The sequence below is a fragment of the Pristiophorus japonicus genome, chromosome 13, assembly GCF_044704955.1.
Source record: "Pristiophorus japonicus isolate sPriJap1 chromosome 13, sPriJap1.hap1, whole genome shotgun sequence".
NCBI lineage: Eukaryota > Metazoa > Chordata > Chondrichthyes > Pristiophoridae > Pristiophorus > Pristiophorus japonicus.
This window is the reverse complement of record NC_091989.1, coordinates 84,804,452-84,823,220: the sequence shown is the minus strand read 5'-3', so window position 1 is coordinate 84,823,220 and position 18,769 is coordinate 84,804,452. Positions and strand designations below refer to the sequence as shown.

General features: G+C 45.9%; 1 protein-coding gene across 1 annotated transcript; it reads left to right on the top strand.

The window, feature by feature from the left end:
• The first annotated feature begins 2,632 nt into the window (after positions 1 to 2,632).
• LOC139278677 (zinc finger protein 391-like) lies at positions 2,633 to 17,832 on the top strand. The gene is made up of 3 exons (XM_070897724.1): positions 2,633 to 2,771; positions 10,793 to 10,876; positions 16,888 to 17,832. The coding sequence occupies exon 3, from the start codon at positions 16,932 to 16,934 to the stop codon at positions 17,631 to 17,633; it is 702 nt and encodes a 233-aa protein (XP_070753825.1). The 5' UTR covers positions 2,633 to 2,771; positions 10,793 to 10,876; positions 16,888 to 16,931; the 3' UTR covers positions 17,634 to 17,832.
• Positions 17,833 to 18,769: the final 937 nt, after the last annotated feature.

The following is an 18,769-nucleotide window of genomic DNA, read 5'->3' as shown; positions in this document are numbered from 1 at the left end:
CTTCTTATTCACTCAATCCAGCACCCTCATTTGATACACCTCAATAAGGTCTGCCTCAGCCTCCCCTATTCCATTGAAAACAACCCCAGCCTATCCAATCTTTCCTAAAATTCTCCAGTCCAGCCAACATCCTCGTGAATCTCCTCTGTATCCTCTCTAGTGCAATCACATATTTCCTGTAATGTGGTGACCAGAACTGCACACAGTACTTTAGCTGTGGCCTAACTAGTGTTTTATACAGTTCAAGCATAAACTCCGTGGTCTTGTATTCCATGCCTCGGCTAATAAAAGTAAGTATTCCTTATGCCTTCCCAACCACCTTATCTTCCTGGCCTGCTACCTTCAGGGATCTGTGGACCTGCATTCCAACGTTCCTTTGTTCCTCTACACATCTCAGGGTCGTACCATTAAATGTATATTCCCTTGCCTTGTTAGCCCTCCCCAAATGCATTACCTCACACTTCTCTGGATTGAATTCCATTTGCCACTATTCTGCCCACCTGACCAGTTCATTGATATCGTCCTGCAGTCTGCAGCTTTCTTCCTCATTATGAAGATTGGGTGACCGCTTAGCGGAACATGTCCATTCCGTCTGCAAGCGCGATCTTGAGATTCCAGCCGCATGTCACTTTCATTCTCCGCTCCACTTCCACTCTAATCTCTCCGTTCTCCGCCTCTTGCACTGATCCAACGATTCTCAAGGAACAGCATTTCATCTTTTGATTAGGCACTTTACAGCCTTCTGGACTCAACATAGAGTTCAATATTTTAAGACCATAACCTCTGCCTCCATATTTCCAGATTGCAATAGTTGGTGGTTGTGCAATTCCCAATTACACCTCTTCTGGTCCCATTTTTCTATGTTTCTATTTTTTGCTTTTTCACTTGTCTCATTACTATCTCATTTTGCTTTGCACCATCAGCTCTTTTTGTCATTGAATCTCTCCTGCCTTCCATCCTTTCACAGACCTTCCCTTTTGTTCTTTCCTTTCCTCCCCCTTCCCCTGCACTTGTTTAAAGCCTGTTACATCTCGAACTTTTCCAGTTCTGTCAAAAGGTCATCAACCCGAAACATTAACTCTGTTTCTCTCCACAGATGCTGCCTGACATAGAAATAGAAACATAGAAAATAGGTGCAGGAGTAGGCCATTCGGCCCTTCGAGCCTGCACCGCCATTCAATTAGTTCATGGCTGAACATGCAACTTCAGTACCCCATTCCTGCTTTCTCGCCATACCCCTTGATCCCCCTAGTAGTAAGGACTACATCTAACTCCTTTTTGAATATATTTATTAAATTGGCCTCAACAACTTTCTGTGGTAGAGAATTCCACAGGTTCACCACTCTCTGGGTGAAGAAGTTTCTCCTCATCTCGGTCCTAAATGGCTTACCCCTTATCCTAAGACTGTGATCCCTGGTTCTGGACTTCCCCAACATTGGGAACATTCTTCCTGCATCTAACCTGTCTAACCCCATCAGAATTTTAAACTTTTCTCTGAGATCCCCTCTCATTCTTCTGAACTCCAGTGAATACAAGCCCAGTTGATCCAGTCTTTCTTGATATGTCAGTCCCACCATCCCGGGAATCAGTCTGGTGAACCTTCGCTGCACTCCCTCAATAGCAAGAATGTCTTTCCTCAAGTTAGGAGACCAAAACTGTACACAATACTCCAGGTGTGGCCTCACCAAGGCCCTGTACAACTGTAGTAACACCTCCCTGCCCCTGTACTCAAATCCCCTCGCTATGAAGGCCAACATGCCATTTGCTTTCTTAACCGCCTGCTGTACCTGCATGCCAACCTTCAATGACAGATGTACCATGACACCCAGGTCTCGTTGCACCTCCCCTTTTCCTAATCTGTCACCATTCAGATAATAGTCTGTCTCTCTGTTTTTACCACCAAAGTGGATAACCTCACATTTATCCACATTATACTTCATCTGCCATGCATTTGCCCTCTCACCTAACCTATCCAAGTCACTTTGCAGCCTCATAGCATCCTCCTCGCAGCTCACACTGCCACCCAACTTAGTGTCATCCGCAAATTTGGAGATACTACATTTAATCCCCTCGTCTAAATCATTAATGTACAGTGTAAACAACTGGGGCCCCAGCACAGAACCTTGCGGTACCCCACTAGTCACTGCCTGCCATTCTGAAAAGTACCCATTTACTCCTACTCTTTGCATCCTGTCTGACAACCAGTTCTCAATCCACGTCAGCACACTACCCCCAATCCCATGTGCTTTAACTTTGCACATTAATCTCTTGTGTGGGACCTTGTCGAAAGCCTTCTGAAAGTCCAAATATACCACATCAACTGGTTCTCCCTTGTCCACTTGACTGGAAACATCCTCAAAAATGTTTTTAAGTACTTCCAGCATGTTTTTATTTCAAGACGTACTCCATTGGCTGTAAAGCACTTTGCGACATCCATTGGTCGTGAAAGGTGCTATGTAAATGAAAGTCTTTCTTTCTGTGGTGCAGCAAAACGGTTTAACCGCCAAAAGCTTTGAATCAAAAAACAACGATGGCGGATGCTGATTGGTTGAGATGCTGGTGCCAACTGAGCCAATGAGAGGGCGCGCTGGGCGGTGACGCCAGACGCAGGTTGGTGGCGCGCTGAGTTGGGCTCCGCTCCGTCTGGCGGGTATTGTTTTACTGCCGGTCCGTGGCTCGGGGCCCCCGGTTACCCTCCCAAAGACTTCCGGCGGCCCGTGGCCGGTCACGGGTGAACCTCCCGGTTACACAACCGAGCGGCGCGGCTGGAGGTAGGCCGCATGTGCATTGGGCGGCGCGGCTGAGCACGGCTTTGCGCTGCTGCTGAAATCACATTGCATTGTCGCTCCCTTATATTTATTAACAGAAATATTTATTTTAGTGAACCATTCAGGGGTTTACTCACCTCTCTCTCTATATAGTACAGAGTGTCATTGACTGGCACTGTTTAAAGTTAATCCAGGATTGTATGGAGATATGTAGGGTCTGTAATGGATGAGGTTATTGCTGCACAGAGCTGTGCAGCACAGAAACAGGCCCTTTTTCCAAACAGCTCTGTGTCACTGTTTATGCTGCACACAAACCGCTTAGCAACTTGCTTCATCTAACTCAGTCAATATACTGTATAAGTAAATCATTCCTTTCTCCTTCATGTATTTTTCTAACTTCTCGAGAAGAGTCTCAGCCTATTCAGTCTTCCCTGGCAGTCCTGGTATCATCCCTGTAAATCTTTTTTGCTTCTATATCTTTGTAATTTAAAGTCCAGAACTGTGCACAGTAATAAATGTGGTCTAACTAAGATTCTATGCAAGTTTAACATAACTTCTCTGCTTTTGAAATCAAGTAGTTTAGAAATAAATTTAAGGAAGAGTGCATAGAGTGTATCTGGGATAGTTTCATTGAACAATATGTTATGGAACCAACCAGGGAGCAGACTATCTTATAAGAAGTAGCATTTGGTAAAATAATGGGACTAAAGGTGGACAAGTCCCCTGGACCTGATGGCTTGCATCTTATGGTCCTAAAAGAAGTGGCAGCAGAGATCGTGGATGCATTGGTTGTAATCTGCCAAAATTCTCTGGATTCTGGAGAGATTCCAGCAGATTGGAAAACCGCAAATGTAACGCCCCTATTTTTTTTTAAAAAAGGAGGCAAACAGGTATGCAGGAAACTATAGACCGGTTAGCTTAACATCTGTCATTGGGAAAATGCTGGAGTCCATTATTAAGGAAGCAGTAGCAGGACATTTGGAAAAGCATAATTCAATCAAGCAGAGTCAGCATGGTTTTATGAAAAGGAAATCGTGTTTGACAAATTTGCTGGAATTCTTTGAGGATGTAACGAGCAGGGTGGATAAGGGGGAATCAGTGGATGTGCATTTAGATTTCCAGAAGGCATTCGATAAGGTGCCACATAAAAGGTTACTGCACATGATAAAAGTTCACGGGGTTGGGGGTAATATATTAGCATAGATAGAGGATTGCCTAACTAAGAAAACAGAGAGTCGGGATAAACGGGTCATATTCCGATTGACAAATAATGACTAGTGGGGTGCTGCAGGGATCGGTGCTGGGGCCTCAACTATTTATAATCTATATTAATGACTTGGATGAAGGGACCGAGTGTAATGTAACTAGGTTTGTTGATGATACATAGATGGGTGGGAAAGCAAATTGTGAGGAGGACACAAATCTGCAAAGGGATATAGACAGGCTAAGTGAATGGGCAAAAAATTGGCAGATGGAGTATAATGTGGAAAAATGTGAGGTTATCCACTTTGGCAGAAATAATAGAAAAGCAAATTATAATTTAAATGGAGAAAAATTGCAAAGTGCTGCAGTACAGAGGGACATGTGAGTCCTTATGCGTGAAACGCAAAATATTAATATGCAGGTACAGCAAGTAATAAGGAAGGCAAATGGAATGTTGGCCTTTATTGCAAGGAGGATAGAGTATAAAAGCAGAGAAGTCATGCTACAACTGTACACGGTATTGGTGAGGCCACACCTGGAGTACTGCGTATAGTTTTGGTCTTGGTATTTAAGGAGTGATATACTTGTATTGGAGGCTTCTGAGAAGTTCACTAGGTTGACTCCAGAGAAGAGGAGGTTGACTTATGAAGATAGGTTGGAGATCAAAAGAATGAGAGGTGATCTTATATGATTTGATAAGATAATGAGGGGGCTCGACAAGGTGGATACAGAGAGGATATTTCCACTCATAGGGGAAACGAAAACTAGGGGACATAGTCTCAGAATAAGGGGCCGCCCATCTAAAACTGAGATGAGGTGGAATTTCTTCTCAGAGGGTTGTAAATCTGTGAAATTCTCTGGCCCAGAGAGCTGTGGAGGCTGGGTCACTGAATATTTTTAAGGCGGAGATCGACAGGTTTTTAAGCAATAAGGGAGTAAAGGGATACGGGGAGCGGGCAGGGAAGTGGAGCTGAGTTCATGATCAGATCAACCATGATCTTATTAAATGGCGGAGCAGACTCGAGGGGCCAAATGGCCTACTCCTGCTCCTATTTCTTATGTTCTTATGTAAACCCAGTGCTTGGTTTGGTTTTTTTATGGCCTTATTAACCTGTGTTGCTACTTTGTGATTTGTGTATCTACCCCTAAATCCCTTTACGCCTCTGCCCCATTTATATTCTTCTTTTCCAGGAAGTATGTGGCCTTATTCTTTCTACCAAAATGCATCACCTCACATTTATCTATATTGAGATAAATTTTCCATTTGCATGCCCATTGTGCAGGTTTAATAACATCTTATAATTTATCACAGTCTTCCTCAGTATTAACTATACCCCACAATTTGGTGTCATCCATAAATGTTGATTTTCTATGTCCAAATCCCACGTCCAATTAATTTATGTAAATAGTGAACAACATAGAAAATAGGTGTAGGAGTATGCCATTCGGCCCTTCGAGCCTGCACCACCATTCAATAAGATCATGGCTGATCATTCCTTCAGTACCCGTTCCTGCTTTCTCTCCATACCCCTTGATCCCTTTAGCCGCAAGGGCCATATCTAACTCCCTCTTGAATATATCCATGAACTGGCATCAATAACTCTCTGCGGTAGGGAATTCCATAGGTTAACAACTCTCTGAGTGACGAAGTTCCTCCTCATCTCAGTCCTAAGACTATGTCCCCTGGTTCTGGACTTCCCCAACATCGGGAACATTCTTCCTGCATCTAACCTGTCCAGTCCCGTTAGAATTTTATATGTTTCTATTAGATCCCCTCTCATCCTTCTAAACTCCAGTGAATACAGGCCCAGTCGCTCCTCATATGCCAGTCCTGCCATCCCAGGAATCAGTCTGGTGAACCTCCGCTGCACTCCCTCCATAGCAAGAATGTCCTTCCTCAGGTTAGGAGACGAAAACTGAACACAATATTCCAGGTGGGGCCTCACCAAGGCCCTGTACAACTGCAGTAAGACCTCCCTGCTCCGATACTCAAATCCCCTTGCTATGAAGGCCAACATACCATTTGCCTTCTTCACCGCTTGCTGTACCTGCAAGTCAACTGATGAATCATGACACCCAGGTCTCGCTGCACCTCCCCTTTTCCTAATTTGCCGCCATTCAGATAATATTCTGCCTTTGTGATTTTGCCCCCAAAATGGATAACTTCACATTTATCCACATTATACTGCATCTGCCATGTATTTGCCCAGTCGCCTAACCGTCCAAATCACCCTGCAGCCTCTTAGCGTCCTCCTCACAGCTCACACCGCCACCCAGTTTAGTGTCATCTGCAAACTTGGAGATATTACACTCAATTCCATCATCCAAATCATTAATATATATTATAAAGAGCTGGGGTCCCAACACTGCGGCACTCCACTAGTCACTGCCTGCCATTCTGAAAAGGACCCGTTAATCCCGACTCTCTGCTTCCTGTCTGCCAACCAGTTCTCTATCCACGTCAGTACATTACCCCCAATACCATGTGCTTTGATTTTGCACACCAATCTCTTGTGTGGGACCTTGTCAAAAGCCTTTTGAAAGTCCAAATACACCACATCCACTGGTTCTCCCTGTCCACTCTACTAGTTACATCCTCAAACAATTCCAGAAGATTTGTCGAGCATGATTTCCCTTTCATAAATCCATGCTGATTTGGACCAATCCTATCACTGCTTTCCAAATGTGCTGCTATTTCATCCTTAATGATTGATTCCAACATTTTCCCCACTACTAATGTCTGGCTAACTGGTCTATAATTATCCGTTTTCTCTCTCCCTCCTTTTTTAAGAAGTGGTGTTACATTAGTAACCCTCCAGTCCATAGGAACTGATCCAGAGTCGATAGACTGTTGGAAAATTATCACTATTTCTAGGGCCACTTCCTTAAGTACTCTGGGATGTAGACTGTCAGGCCCTAGGGATTTATCGGCCTTCAATCCCATCAATTTCCCTAACACAATTTCCCACCTAATAAGGATATCCTTACTAGACCTACTGACCCCTAGTGCATCCGGAAGGTTATTTGTATCGTCCTTCGTGAAGACAGAACCAAAGTACTTGTTCAATTGGTCTGCCATTTCTTTGTTCCCCATTATAAATTCACCCGAATCCGACTGCAAGGGACCAACTAATCTTTTTCTCTTCACATATCTATAGAAGCTTTTACAGTCATTTTTTATGTTTCTGGCAAGCTTCCTCTCGTACTCTATTTTCCCCCTCTTAATTAAACCCTTTGTCCTCCTCTGCTGTATTCTAAATTTCTCCCAGTCCTCTGGCTTGCTACTTTTTCTGGCTAATTTGTATGCCTCTTCCTTGACTTTAAGACTATCCTTAATTTCCCTTGTTAGCCACGGTTGAGCCATCTTCCCCGTTTTATATTTACTCCAGACAGGGATGTACAATTGTTGAAGTTCGTCCATATGATCTTTAAAGGTTTGCCATTGCCTAGCCCACCGTTAACCCTTTAAGTATCATTTGCCAGTCTAATCTAGCCAATTCACGCCTCATACCATCAAAGTTACCTTTCCTTAAGTTCAGGACCCTAGTTTCTGAATTAACTTTGTCACTCTCCATCTTAATAATGAATTCTACCATATTATGGTCACTCTTCCCCAAGGGGCCTCGAACAACAAGATTGCTAATTAGTCCATTCTCATTACACATCACCCAGTCTAGGATGGCCAGCTCTCTGGTTGGTTCCTCGACACATTGGTCTAGAAAGCCATCCCTAATACGTTCCAGTAAATCCTCCTCCATCGCATTGCTACCAGTTAGGTTAGCCCAATCAATATGTAGATTAAAGTCGCCCATGATTACTGCTGTACCTTTATTGCACACATCCCTTATTTCTTGTTTGATGCTGTCCCCAACCTCACTACTACTATTTGGTGGTCTGCACACAACTCCCACTAGCGTTTTCTGCCCTTTGGTATTCTGTAGCTCCACCATACCGATTCCACATCATCCAAGCTAATGTCCTTCCTTACAATTGCATTAATTTCCTCCTTAACCAGCAACGCCACCCCGCCTCCTTTTCCTTTCTGTCTATCCTTCCTAAATGCTGAATACCCCTGGATGTTGAGTTCCCAGCCCTGGTCACCCTGGAGCCATGTCTCCGTGATGCCAATCACATCATACCCGTTAACTGCTATCTGCGCAGTTAGTTCGTCCACCTTATTCCGAATACACCTCGCCATCAGGCACAGAGCCTTCAAGCTTGTCTTTTTAACACACTTTGACCCTTTAGAATTCTGCTATAAAGTGGCCCTTTTTGTTTTTTGCCTTGGGTTTCTCTGCCCTCCACTTTTACTATTCTGCTTTCTATTTTTTGCTTCTGTCTTCATTTTATTCCCCTCTGTCTCCCTGCATAGGTTCCCATCCCCCTGCCATATTAGTTTAGCTCCTCCCCAACAGCACTAGCAAACACTCCCCCTAGGACATTGGCTCCGTCCTGCCCAGGTGCAGACCGTCTGGTTTGTACTGGTCCCACCTCCCCCAGAACCGGTTCCAATGTCCCAGGAATTTGAATCCCTCCCTTCTGCACCACTGCTCAAGCCACATATTCATCTGAGCTATCCTGCGATTCCTACTCTGACTAGCACGTGGCACTGATAGCAATCCTGAGATTACTACTTTTGAGGTCCTACTTTTTAATTTAACTCCTAGCTCCCTAAATTTGTCTCGTAGCACCTCATCCCGTTTTTTACCTATATCGTTGGCACCAAAATTCACCACGACAACTGGCTGTTCACCCTCCCTTTTCAGAATGTCCTGCACCCGCTCCGAGACATCCTTGACCCTTGCACCAGGGAGGCAACATACCATCCTGGAGTCTTGGTTGCGGCCGCAGAAACGCCTATCTATTCCCCTTGTAATAGAATCCCCTCTCACTATTGCTCTCCCACTCTTTTTTTTTCTGCCCTCCTGTGCAGCAGAGCCAGCCACGGTGCCATGAACCTGGCTGCTGCTGCTCTTCCCTGATGAGTCATCCCCCTCAACAGTACTCAAAGTGGTGTATCTGTTTTGCAGGGGGATGACCGCAGGGGACCCCTGTACTACCTTCCTTGCACTGCTCTTCCTGTTGGTCTTCCATTCCGTATCTGGCTATGGACCCTTTACCTGCGGTAAGACCAACTCACTAAATGTGCTATTCACATCATTCTCAGCATCGTGCATGCTCCAGAGTGAATCTACCCGCAGCTCCAGTTCCGCAACGCTCTTCGTCAGGAGCTGGAGGCGGACATTCTTCCCACACAACAGTCGTCCCAGCATCGATCCCTCTGGAATACCAGTTTCCGCCATTCTGGGTAGCGACCTTTAACCCCTACTCTCTTTTGCAGCCAGCTTGCTATCCATTCGGCTACTTGTCCCCTGACTCCACATGCTTTGACCTTAGTCATAAGTCTCTTATGCAGTACCTTATCAAAGGCCTTTTGAAAGTCCATGTATAATGCATCTACTGCATTACCGTTGTCTACTCTTTCTGTTACTACTTCAAAGAAGTCAGTAATGATGGTCAAGCATGACCATCCCTTTTGCAATCCACGCTGACTATTGTATTTTACTAACTCAGCAGGCTCAGTAATTGATGGTATCATTACAGAAGAATGTAAGAAGCAGGAGGAGGCCATTCAATAAGATCATGGCTGATCTACTTCAACTGCACTTTCCTGTGCTATTCCCATATCCCCTTGATTCCCTTAGTATCCAAAAATCTAAATCAATCTCTGTCTTGAATATACTCAACGACACAGCATCCACAGTCCTCTGGGGTAGAGAATTCCAAAGATTCACAACCCTCTGAGTGAAGAAATTTCTCCTCGTCTCAGTCCTAAATGGCTAACCCCATATTCTGAGACTGTGACCCCTAGTTCCAGACTCCCCAGCCCGGGGGAACATCCTCCCAGCTACTATCCTGTCAAGCCCCTCAAGAATGTTTTGTGTTTCAGTGAGATCATCTCTCATTCTTCTAAATTCATGCTCTCTACATTGGACAATCCCCTCATCCTAAGAATCTAGTCTAGTGAACCTGCGTTGCACTCCCTCTATGGCAAGTATATCCTTCCTTAGGTAAGGAGACCAAAACTGTACACAATACTTCAGGTGTGGTCTCACTAGGGCCCGATATAATTGCAGTAAGACATCGTTCTTCTTCATCATCATCATCATAGGCAGTCCCTTGGACTCGAGGAAGACTTGCTTCCAATCTAAAAGTGAGTTCTCAGGTGGCTGTACAGTCCAATGCGGGAATTACAGTCTCTGTCACGGGTGGAACAGATAGTCGTTGAGGGAAGGGGTGAGTGGGACTGGTTTGCTGCATGCTCTTTCCGCTGCCTGCGCTTGATTTCTGCATGCTCTCGGTGACTCAGATGCTCTTCCTCCACTTTGGGCGGTCTTGGGCTAGGGATTCCCAGGTGCCGGTGGGGATGTTACACTTTATCAAGGAGGCTTTGAGGGTGCCCTTGAAACGTTTCCTCTGCCCAGCTGAGGCTCACTTGCCGTGTAGGAGTTCTGAATAGAGCACTTGCTTTGGTAGTCTCGTGTCAGGCATGCGAACAATGTGGCCCGCCCAACGGTGCTTCGATGCTGGGGATGTTTTACCTGAGCAAGAACACTGACTTTGGTGTTTCTATCATCCCAGTGGATTTGCAGGATCTTGCAGAGGCAGCATTGGTGGTATTTCTCCAGCGCTTTGAGATGTCTGCTCTATATAGTCCACGTCTCTGAGCTGTATAGGAGGGCAGATATCACCACTGCCCTGTCGACCATAACCTTGCTGCCAGATTTGAGGTCCCCATCTTCAAACACTCTCTTCCTCAGGCGACCGAAGGCTGCGCTGGCACACTGGAGGCGGTGTTGGACCTCGTCGTCGATGTCTGCCCTTGCTGATAGTATGCTCCCGAGGTATGGAAAATGGTATATGTTGTCCGTGCATTTTGATGACCGGGGGGCAGTGCTGTGTGGCAGGGTCAGGTTGGTGGAGGACCTTTGTCTTACGGCTGTTTAGTGTAAGGCCCATGCTTTCGTACGCCTTGGTGAAGGTGTTGACGATGGCTTGGAGTTCGGCCTCTACGTGTACGCAGGTGTCGTCCGCATACTGTAGTTCGATGACAGGTGATGGGACGACCTAGGATCTAGCCTGGAGGCGGTGATGATTGAACAGGTTCCCATTGGTTCTATAGTTTAGTTCCACTCCAGCGGGGAGCTTGTTGAGAGTGAGATGAAACATTGCAGCAAGGAAGATGGAGAAGAGCGTTGGTGCGATGACGCAGCCCTGCTTGAACTCTGTCCGGACGTGGATTGGGTCTGTGGTGGATCCGTTGGTCAGGATCATAGCTTGCATGTCATTGTGGAGCAGGCGGAGGATGGTGACGAACTTTTGAGGGCAGACGAAATGGAGGAAGACGTTCCATAGACCCTCGCGATTGACAGTGTCAAAGTCCTTTGTGAGGTCAAAGGCGGCCATGTACAAGTGTTGGTGCTGTTCTCTGCATTTCTCTTGTAGTTGTCGCGCAGTGAAAATCATGTCCGTTGTACCCCTTAGTGGACGGAATCCGCTTTGCGACTCTGGGAGGAGCTCTTAAGCCACAGGGAGAATATGATTGAGGAAGATTCTTGCGATGACTTTCCCAGTGGCCGACGGCAGGGAGAGTCTTCTGTAGTTACAGCAGTCGGACTTGACCTCTTTTTTGAAGATGGTCACAATTACGGCATCTCTGAGATCTTCTGGCATTCTCTCCTGCTTTCAGATAAGAAAGATGAGATCATGCATTCGTGCGAATAGTGCTTCTCTGCAATACTTTAGTGCCTCAGCGGGGATTCCATCTGCTCCTGATGCCTTGATCTTGAGCTGACGGATGGCCTTTTCTACCTCGTATAGGGCTGGGGTTTTGCTGAGATGGGGGCGGGTATCATGCTGCGGGATGGAGTCGAGGACACTCGTGTCAAAGGCAGAGTCTTGGTTAAGGAGATCTTCGAAGTGCTTCTTCCAGTGGGTCCTGACTGCCTCGGTGTCTTTAATGAGTGTCTCTCCGTTCTTGGCCAGCAGTGAGGTGGGGCCTTGGGTGCTTGGGCCGTAGGTGGCCTTGACTGTGTTGAAGAATCCTCGCTCGCCATGATTGTCGGCCAGCTGCTGGATCTCCTGTGTTTTCTTCACCCACCGTCTATTCTTTAGGTCGCGGGTTTTTTGTTGGACCTCTGCCTTCAACCGCCTGGAGAGCTGCTTTGCTGCTCTCGAATTGGGTTGCTGCTTTTAAGTTCAGAAATGCCTTGCGCTTGTGGCTTATTGGCTCCTGTATCTCCTGGTCGTTCTCGTCAAACCAGTCTTGGTGTTTCCTGGTTAAGTGACCAAGTGTCTCTTCGCAGACGCTGGTTATGGAGGCCTTGATGGCAGACCAGGAGCTGTGGCACTCGGGGTCATAGAAGGTCACCAGGTTGGCAGTGAGGCGCTGGCTGTATAGGGCTCTCTTAACTGGGTCTTTGAGTGCCCCAACGTTGATTTTCCTGCGGCATTATTTCTGTTGCCGTCACTGTTTTGGGGCAATGTTGATAATGATGGAGTGGATTAGGCAGTAGTCCGTCCAGCATTCGTCGGCTCCTGTAATGGCGCGGGTGATGCGCACGTCCTTGCAATTCCTCGCTTGGACAATGACGTAGCGAGCAGATGCCAGGACTTGCAGCAAGGCTGTTGCCACGATGCTTTGTACTTGTCATCACCAACACTTTGTTCCGTCAGAGGGACAAGGTCATGTTGTAGGCATTTTGTCAGGAGCAGGGTACTGCTGGAGTTGGATTTCCCTTCCCCCTCTCTGCTGATCACTCCTCCCCAGAGGTCTGTGTCCTTTCCGACTGGTGTTGAAGTCGCCAAGGAGGATCAGTTTGTTGTCCGTAGGGACTCGGGATAGGGATTGTTCAAGGCTGGAGTAGAATACCTCTTTGGTCTCAACTGTTGCGTTGAGTGTTGGGGCATACGCGCTGATAACTGTAGCGCACTAGTTCCGGGATAGGGTGAGGCGGAGAGTCATGAGATATTCGCTTATTCCGCAGGGGGAGTCTCTGAGGCGGTTCACCAATTCATTCTTGATGGCGAAGCCAGCTCCATGGAGGCGCCGTTCTTCTTCTGGTTTACCTTTCCAGAAGAAGGTGTAACCTCCACCTTGTTCTTTGAGCTAGCCTTCCCCTGCCCGCCAGGTCTCACTTAGGGCAACGATGTCAATGTTGAAGCGTCTGAATTCCCGGGCAACGATAGCAGTGCGACGTTCCGGTCTGTTGCCGCTGGGGTTGTCCATGAGGGTCCTGACGTTCCAAGTCCCAAACTTCATTTTGAAGGGTGGAAGATGCCTGTCCGTAGTTATTTTAATGTGGGGTCGTCGTTGCACACCGGCTACCACACGGGCTTAGCAGGGTACGGTCTTGGTCCAGTGGCAAGGGGGTCCAAGATGACTGGAGACCAGGCTCTACTGTCAATGTGGATATCTGAACGGAATATATGGAATTAAGGACAGTAAAGTAAACGGGATATATGAAAATGTATAAGCCATGGAAGAATAGCTGGGAGAATGTCAGATTGCAAATAGTGCAACATCAGCATAGCTAACAGTCTGTCTCAAGGTTTCAAGTCACTAATCCTGCCAATAATATATAATTGTAACATGAAATACATCTGCAGAATTGCAAGGTCTCAGTTAATAGTCACACCATTAGATTGAAACATTTAGAGGCAATACTTGAGCTTTCAAGAAGAACATCTCATATAGATTGACTAATGAGTGGCTGAGTTAGACTGTCAATCCATTTGTATTTTGTTATCTGATTTCAAAACTGTATAACTGTTAACGCTTTACGATGTAACTTCACCTATCCGTAGGGAGTGTGTACGCTCTATCCAGAGAGTATATCTTCTGTCTGATAGGTCTTACTGGCCGGTAATAAAGACTGCTTTGCTCAAAGCACAAGAGGTATTCGACTCAGTAATTTTAATGAACCAGATTGAGGTAAAAGAATCCAGGAATTTACATCATCACCATCATAGGCAGTCCCTTGGAATGGAGGAAGACTTGCTTCCACTCTAAAAGTGAGTTCTCAGGTGACTGTACAATCCAATGCAGGAATTACAGTCTCTAACAGGTGGGACAGACAGTGGTTGAAGGAAAGGGTGGATGGGAGCCTGGTTTGCCGCATGCTCCTTCCGCTGTCTGCTCTTGATATCTACATGCTCTCGGCGACGAGACTCGAGGTGCTCAGCGCCCTCCCGGATGCTCTTCCTCCATTTTGGGTGGTCTTGGGCCAGAGATTCCCAGCAGCCGGTGGGGATGTTGCGCTTTATCAAGGAGGCTTTGAGGGTGTCCTTGAAACGTTTCCTCTGCCCACCTGGGGCTCGCTTGCCATGTAGGAGTTCTGAGCAGAGCACTTGCTTAGGGAGTCTCGTGTCGGGCATGCGGATGATGTGGCCCGCCCAACGGAGCTGGGCGAGCATGGTCAGTGCTTTGATGCGGTGGATGTTGGCCTGAACGAGAACACGGACGTTGGTGCGTCTGACCTCCCAGTTGATTTGCAGGATCTTGCGGAAGCAGCATTGGTGGTATTTCTCCAGCGCTTTGAGATGCCTGCTGTATATTGCTCTACTGTGTGGGATGTGAGCCGTAAGCTTGGCACTGAGCAGCACCTTCGTGAGATGTGAGGGGTGGGGATGAGAGATGCTGGGGCCCTGCTCCATTTTAGCTTCTCGAAGGGTCAATAGCGAGGCCAGAGTGGCCGGCGACATTACCTGGGCGGCGTGCCCGACTGGCTCTCCCACTGCTCCTCCAGCTTCTTTCGCCTCAGCAGCGACCCCGGAGTCCTTTCAGCCAGTGGCCCAACCTTTATTCTGAAACTCAAATCCTCTTGTAATAAAGGCCAACATTCCATTTGCTTTCCTAATTGCTTGTTAACTTTCAGTGATTGGTGTACAAGGACACCCAAGTCCTTCTGAACACCAACATTTCCCAATCTCTCACCGTTTAAAAATATTCCACGCTTCTATTTGTCCCACCGAAATGGATAACTTCATATTTCTCCACATTATATTCTATCTGCCCATTCACTTAACTTGTCCACATCCCTTTGCTTATCTGCCCATTCACTTAACTTGTCCACATCCCTTTGCAGCCTATTTGTGTCCTCACAGCTTATTTTCTCACCTAGCTTTGCATCGTCAGCAAACTTGGATATATTACATAATAAAAATAGAAAATGCTGGATATCTCAGCAGGTCAGGCAGCATCTGTGGAGACAAACGTTTCAGATTCCAGTCACCGCAGTATTTGCTTTTGTATTCGATATATTGGATTTGGTGGTCTCATCCAAATCATTGATAAAGATTGTAAATAGCTGAGGCTCAAGCACTAATCCCTGTGGTACCCCGCTGGTCACAGCCTGCCAACCCGAAAATGACTCATTTATTCCAACTCTGAGGATTGGTTAACAGACAGAAAACAATCAATGCTAATATATTACCACCAATTCCATGAGCCCTAATTTTGTGTAATAACTTCTTGTGTGGCACCTTATGGATTGCTTTTTGAAAATCCAAATATACGACATCCACTGATTCCTCCTAAGCTACCCTGCTAGTTGCACCTCAAAAATAGATATGTCAAACACGATCTCCCTTTCATAAATCTGTGCTGACTCCGCCTAATCATATTATGATTTTCTAAGTACCCTGTTACTACATCACTAATACTAACTCTCCTCGGTTTCTGTAAGGGAAGCCTATCTGGAACAACAAACTGTAACTGTTTGACAAAGAGCACATTTACTTTTGTGATTGGAGAATCATTTGTATGATAGTGTGTAAACATTTTATTAAACTACAATGGAATATTGCCCCGATTGAAACCGTGCATCTAACAAATGCCTGATTCGGTGTTCCGGGTCAATGTAACTACTGTGTTGAAGTGTTGTGTGGAATACGATGGTTGAAAGTTGAATGTGTGTTTCAGAGTGTTTGGGAACATACCAGTAGGCTTTTCTCCTTTGGGTCTTGAGTCCAAATTCATCCCAGTGTGCTGGGTTGTGAATCTCCGTTCATTGATAGTTGAAATGAGTTTGGGTAGTTCCCAATACCTGTGAGTTCACAACTCAAATCCAGCCCTAATTTAACGGTAATTGTGTAAAATCAGTCCGATCATTGAGGGTGCATTCATGCTGCAATTGGCGTCAGTGCACATCGGTTGTAGCGTCGCTGTGCTGCCAATCTTGGGGAGTGCAAATTGAGTATTAAAGCCCAAATTGACTGAAGCAAAGCTGAATGAGACTCACTCCTCCAGGAAGCCTTCAGTGTCAGATGGGTCCTGACTCCCGATTCAGGATTTGTTAGCACAATATAACTGCTGCTTCACATAGACCCGACCGTTGTCGTGCAAGTAAAGCCTTTGGCATTAAATCGTGGCGGAGGTACGGCGAATGAGGGTACGGAGCCCAGGACTCGGGCAGTACGGGCCAGCCCACACTGCAATATGTGTGCGCACTAGGTCCGTGCAGCAGAGCTGGTCTTCAGTCTTCCTGGTTAACCCTTGTCATTGGATAACGGCCTAGCTCTGTCAAGCCCGTGTGGTGGCTGATGTGCAACGGCCATCACACGTTAAAAAAATCCACGCACAGGCATCTTCCACCCCCTCAATTGGAGTTCAGGACTAGAACATCAGGTCCTTCATTGAAATATCTGTGAACTCATGTGGATGCAAGTCATCCTCGTTCGAGGGATCACCTATGATGATGATGAAAGCCTTTGGATAGTCCCCAAGAGAGGCTGTTGTCAGTAATGGAAGGTTGTCAGTAATGGAAGGGGATGCTTGTTTGAAGCTCGTGCTGGGGCTTTGTTGTACGTGAGAACCCAAAGGGTGTTTACTGATTCATGTGTTCTGTGTCTTCAGGTTTGTTATATGGAGATTGCTCAGATACTCTGGGACTAAGAGCCATGATGAAAATACTGAAAGAAGCAGAAATGTTAGTAAATGATCAGCCTGGATCAGCAGAGAATCCTGGACCGAGTCAGCAGGGGCCTGTCCCTCAGGAGGTTGGGGGCTTTCAGTGTTTTGTGTGTGGGAAGAGCTTCAGATGGCCCCATCTTTTGAAAATGCACCTCCGAGTTCACACAGGAGAGAAACCCTTCGAATGCACGTTATGTAAGAAGCGATTTAATAAATCTAGTTACTTAACCGTACATCAACGATATCACACGGGAGAGAAACCATTCGAATGTGCAGAGTGTAAGAAGCGGTTTTGCACTTCTCGTGATCTGAAAACACATCAACGAACTCACACTGGGGAGAAGCCGTTTGAGTGCAGTGTGTGCAAGAAGCGGTTCGGGCAGTCCGCTAACTTAATACATCATCAGCGAACTCACACTGGCGAGAAACCCTTTGAATGTTCAGTGTGTAAAAAGCGTTTTGGTAAATCTAGTAACTTGATCCAACATCAGCGATTTCACACTGGAGAGAGGCCGTTTGAGTGCACTGCGTGTAAAAGACAATTTTATACATCTGGTCAATTAACCCGGCATTACCAAACTCACACCGGTGAGAAACCCTTTGAGTGTACGGTGTGTAGAAAGCACTTTTATACATCTGGCTGCTTGACCAGACATCAGCGAATTCACAGCAGCCTGAAATCGCTGTAATGTGCACTGTTTGCCCAGTCCAAGGATTGATCCAGTATCAGCGAATTCACTTTGGAGAGACATAGTTTAATGCAGCGGCTTAGGTTGGAGATCCTGGAAGTGAGTGTAGACACTGGCCAATATATCAATTGTGGAATTTCACTACTTACTTCTGTTTTCATTTATGTCTTTAAAGGAATAATTAAACCCGTTGTTTGAGTGAGTGCAATGTTTACTGATCAATCCACCGACTGCCGCCTCCATAAAAACACGCAGAACTGTGAGGTGATTAAATTTCAGCGCGTTTCAGTATTCAATCTTACTTGCTGTTATCTTAACACTGCCTTGTTGAGGACACAAATTTCCTTCCTGTGTTATGGAGACCAGTGTTACAGTCCCTCGTGCACTAAAACATCACCTGTTACTCATGGAATCCAGTTTGTGATTACCTTTCCACTGCAGTAATACGCTGGTCTCACTATTATTTTGCAGTCATTTTCCTGATCTGTTCTATTCTATACACTCCTTATTTTGCTTCCTTGTCTGATAACAGACAATTTTATAGCATGGTCTTCTAAATTCTTGAGTAATGTACACCACATGACCAAAGTAAACTTACAGGGAATCTTATTAGTGTCAAATATATTGGTTTCTATGATCAGTTTCCTGAGTTTATACACTTATATAAGCACAATTACAAAATTGAAGAATATCCCTTCGCAGAGGTAATAGATGTAAAGTTATAAAAAGTAAAGTGAAACAGTCTATTGCTCAGGTATCAGCGGGACCTGCTGCCATGTTCTGACGAGGGTGGCAGGGGCTTTGATTAAAACAAGGTGACAAGGCCAGGCACCCAGGCTGTTTCAAGATCTGTTTTATTGAATCCTGAACAAAAGTTGTACTTTTTGGGATTAGCCAGTGTATTGGTGGGTGATTAATACCAGAGCAGCTTGTGATCGGATATCGAAGCAGGAAAGTTTATGGTGCTGATTGAGACCCCGATCAATTCAGCAACAACAGAACCAAAAGCGGGATAATTAATATAGGAATTGGAGACCAACAGAATGCAGAAATAATTACACATAGAAACATAGAAAATAGGTGCAGGAGTAGACCATTCGGCCCTTCGAGCCTGCACCACCATTCAATAAAATCAT